The 4,469-nt window shown below is 37.5% G+C and overlaps 1 protein-coding gene across 1 annotated transcript in view; it reads right to left on the reverse strand.

Moving 5' to 3' along the window:
* LRRC31 (leucine rich repeat containing 31) overlaps positions 1-4,469 on the reverse strand; it is a 12,787-nt gene that overhangs the window by 5,028 nt on the left and 3,290 nt on the right. Inside the window, exons 4-7 of the mRNA XM_010295141.1 lie at positions 4,399-4,466; positions 3,826-3,993; positions 1,190-1,357; positions 148-315 (exon numbers count right to left, since the gene is read on the reverse strand). Of these exons, the coding sequence (XP_010293443.1) occupies positions 148-315; positions 1,190-1,357; positions 3,826-3,993; positions 4,399-4,466 (572 nt within the window). The remainder of the gene's footprint in view (positions 1-147; positions 316-1,189; positions 1,358-3,825; positions 3,994-4,398; positions 4,467-4,469) is intronic.

Consider the following 4,469-nt stretch of genomic DNA (forward strand, 5'->3'; position numbering starts at 1 on the left):
TCTTTTATCAATCCTCAAACAGCAAATAATGATTGCCCATTAATACTGCCAAACCATCAGCAAAATCCTACCTCATTGCCTTTCTTAAATGGTTTTCAGATGTACAATTTATTCAGAATGAAAGTCTTTCTGAACATAAAGTCTAACCTAAGCCCTGGAGGCTGTCTTGCTTTAATCCACACATGTGCAAGTTTAACTCTTTCAAGCCTGGCACATTTTTCAGATCCTGAGCAATAACCTTCATGCTGCAGCCGATGTGTTTGTTGATAGAGAGATCTAATACTTCAAGGTTTGGGATCACATTTAGAATTTCAGCTGTGAAAAACAGAAAAGAAAATCAGAATTGGTAATTGCCTGGAACATATACAGATGAAGCCTAGAAAAATATAGCACCATGACAAACAGGAAGAGGTAGGGTGGGTTTGCCTATATGTGGGTTTAGGCTTACTAAGTTCCTGTTCTACCTAAAAAATACAGCAAAACAAAGTTTGCATGAGAATCAAGAAAAACCAATGAAAAATATGTAGGAAAACAATGGTGAAAAAATACAAGGAAAGTTAGAAAAATATAGAGGAATAAAAAGCAGGAATATAAAGAGAAAGAAAAATGTCTAATTAAAAGATATAGGACTGTATGTTGTATACAGCTGACCCCTGCAGTGGAGATGAGAGCATAGGAAGTTCTCTTTAGGGAGGAAATATCTTCTAAAACACAGAATCAGATCAAAAGACCACACAGGATTAAACTATGGTGAGAGGAAAGAGGGGAGGGGTGATCAGTGTTTGCCAACTCAGCCTAAATTCCCATCCCTCAGGCCTTCTTTCCCATCCCATGGCTAACTGCATATTCAGCTGCTTAATTTCAAGCAATCAATGTTGGAAATTCTGGCACACATGAATTCCTCAGGGTCTCAAAGGATCCAGCAACCCTGGACTGCTGAGGCAGCCAGACTGTGATTTAGATCTAGCTATTCTTCTCAACGCTACCTCACATGATGAGAGAGAACAACTTTCTTCTTTGGACAAAAATGCATTAAATCCCAATACTGTGAAGTAAACACTACCATAATGCAGAGCCTGAAATAATTTAACTCTCAACTAATATTGAGCTCAATACAACCATAATCTAAGTCAAACAAGTTACATTTTTGTGAAGCCAGTCTCTCAGTCAGCTATGTGGACACACATACCAAGGGATTCTCCATCCTTTGCCGTCAGGTTACAGTCTGTAATTTTCAGAAGTTTTATCTTGCATCCTTTCTGGAGTTTTTTTGTCAAGAGTGATAGTTTTCCACCTATGTTACCGTTCCATGATAAATCCAGTTCTTCAAGTTGAGGAACAAGTTCAAATGCCTCTCCTGTAACAGACATCTAAGATGATTCATTCTAGGTATCAATTTTGGTGCAAGACAAAAATACAGGTTTTGAATATATCAAAGAGGAAGGTTAGACACTTAATTCTCAAATGATTGTGTTTTGTATGGCTTGCCAGGAAAATTAGTGTATGCCATGAATTGTTGCTACTGCAGCAATGCTGTATAAATTCTCACCTTGTCAAATGAGCAATATATAATCACAAGTCATTGTCACAGCACACACAGACTGCTTGGCCATCATTGTAGACTTGTGCCAGGACCCTGAAAGTCTGGTCTATAGGGAAATCAATACAAGTGACAAGTCTGAATTTACTGTCCTGTATAGTTCTGCTCTATTTTATTTGGCAAACTTCCAACGTCCTCGGTATTGCATCCATAGGTCATTTTGGAAGAGGTGAAAGATGCCCTCTCATATCTATTCCTGCAACTTAAAAGTTTAATTTCTGACAGGAATTCCTGACGCACTCCATAAGTAATTAAGATGAGCATTGTTTTGACCCAAACTAACTTTCCCATGATTTCAAGTCAGCATTGATTTCGATTATATTCAGAAAAATTAATCTATTCTGTGCTTGACACACCTGCCAACGTGAACTGTGTTAGTGCTTCTTTGTAATACTAACATCCCAGTGCAAAATCCAGCTTCCTGACTTCCTTTGTAGAGGAGAACGGCAAATGTATATTTGCATAAACCCATTCCCAAGAAAGATCAATTAATCAGACCATATGCAAATGCAATTTCAAAGTGTCATACACAAATTTTTGATCTAAAAATCTCATCATCAACCTAATTGAGAATTGTATTTTAATAATAAAACCCTTTCATGTCTGTGTGTTTTCATAATTCATTCTTCACAAAAGATTTCTAACAGAAAAATAATTCTTTCTGTTGTTTTCATTGAATATCCAGGTTTGACAGAAAAAAGACATGTCTTAATTTTTATTTTTACATTTATTTTAAATTATTGCCTCAGTCTTGAATCCTGAGCAATGCACTACAGTTAAGAGCTGGTTTTGCCTCTGCCTGTTTCTGTTTGACATGGAGACTAGCATTCCAGACACATTTTCCACTCAGAAGACAAATAAAGGACTATAACTCCAGGAATGGTTTCCTACCACCCCTCACAGTCACAGCTCTGAACAACCACATAGAGACGCTGATATTATGGTTGTATTTGAGGCATTGATTTCCAAAAAGAACGCGCTGAGTCCACAAGTGGCCACATTTCCACAGATAGATGTGGACATAATCAAAGAGGCAGCATTGGCCTAAATACACATACTGTTTTCAAAATCACAGGCAAAAATCAAAGCAAACTGACTGTTGCTATTCCACATGTCAAGGCCATCACATTTTGACAGGAAATTCAAGTCCTATGATCAATTTTGTGTCTGGCTTAGCAGAGGCCAAGTCAGAAGGGGGAAGGAAACAGCACAGAACAACCAGGCAGAATAAATCAATTGGAAATATAATGAATAAAACTCAAAAGAAAGAAGTATAAAAAAGGGTTTGAAAAAAAATGAAATAAATTTGAGAAAAATCTGATAGAAAATGAAACACAGATTTTAGCCTCATCAGAAACAGATCAATTACTTTCACCAGCTTTTGTAGAGACACATTTTTCCTCCCCAGCAGATAGTATGACCCACTTTTGAGCTACCACTATATATGTAATTTTATTTGATCTTTTCCTGCAAAGATCCTGTATGTGAATGACACAAAATCCAGCTTTATAACTCAGACTGGTTTTTAGAACTTGAAAAATAAGCAGCATTTTTTTTAGAATTCCTAGTTGATTGAGTTTGCCCTTTTTAGACTCAGATCACAGACCCACCTCAGAGTAAACTCCAGGCCCAGAGGTGACTCAGCGTGAGAACCCAAGTGCATACCACCACCTTTAAAACCTTTAAATCTCATGCTTTGCAGAAAGCAGCATTGCAGGCACTCCAAGCAAAGAAGTGCACATAGGAATAAGCTTCTCTCCGACTTGCAAAAACAAGTTATAAAGTTCCAAGGCAGCACTTGTTTTAAGTCTCCTCCAAAAGACCATCCTTTTTTTTTTTTGTGCTGAGCCCTGCATCTGTCCTGCAGCACAAAGACCTAAGCTGACCGTATTATGACTAATTCAGTTTGTTTCAGTTCTTCTGTCTACCATTAGATAGGAAAGTTAGCTAAAAAAATACTGATCTAAATTGAAAACATGTTTTCCTGCAAATAGGACTGAATTCAGTTCCCTTCTGAATGCGAAACCTTCATCTCCTGAGGAATAAACTCGGCACAGCTACTCAAATGTATAAGATCACTCATAAGCCCAAGTTCTTTCTACTGTTTCACAGCAGGAGTTTACATTGCCCAGTGTGGAAGCAGCAGAGGTAGGATGCAGGAAGAGATGAGCTGGATTACACGAGACCCAAGCTGTCTGGAAGTAAATGTAAGTGAAATCCTGTACCTAAGGAGGTGACATCCTCAGCTGTCAGCCTGCAGTTGTTAAGTCGAAGGACTTTTAACAGGTTCACGTGATGAAGATTAACAGTGAGAGCTTTCAAAGTCCCACCAACAAAACCGTTCCAGGACAGGCTGATCTCTTCCAACTCTGGGAGAAACTGCAATAAAGAAGCTGTAAAAAAAAAAAAAAGAAAAAGAAAAAGAGAGACACAAGAAAAAGCATATTCTGTTTGGTTATTATCTGCACACCCTGAATGTCAATACGTCTTAATACAGAGATGCTTTCTACAACCAATACAGCATTATAAAGCCATGACAATTTTTCTACTTCAGTTTTCTTATCTGTATTTTGAGTGATATTCATCTGCTTCACAGACCTGTATGATCTTTATATATATTACATAATTTATATAATTAACATTTCTCAGGGACCTGGGACCACCAGATGAAATGTTAAATAAAGCCAAGCCCATGTAAAAAAAAAAGGGAAGGGAAAAGGGGAGAGTGAATAATGGAATAGGCAAATAAGAATTAAAGAAATGTATGAAGCGACTAGTTGAATAAAATGTGTATTTACCCATCTCTGATACATCTGCTGCAGTTAACGCACAATTATTTAGATCCAGATTACTGCTGTTGGGGTTCCTT

This window comes from Phaethon lepturus, unplaced genomic scaffold, assembly GCF_000687285.1.
Source record: "Phaethon lepturus isolate BGI_N335 unplaced genomic scaffold, ASM68728v1 scaffold3549, whole genome shotgun sequence".
Taxonomy (NCBI): Eukaryota; Metazoa; Chordata; class Aves; order Phaethontiformes; family Phaethontidae; genus Phaethon; species Phaethon lepturus.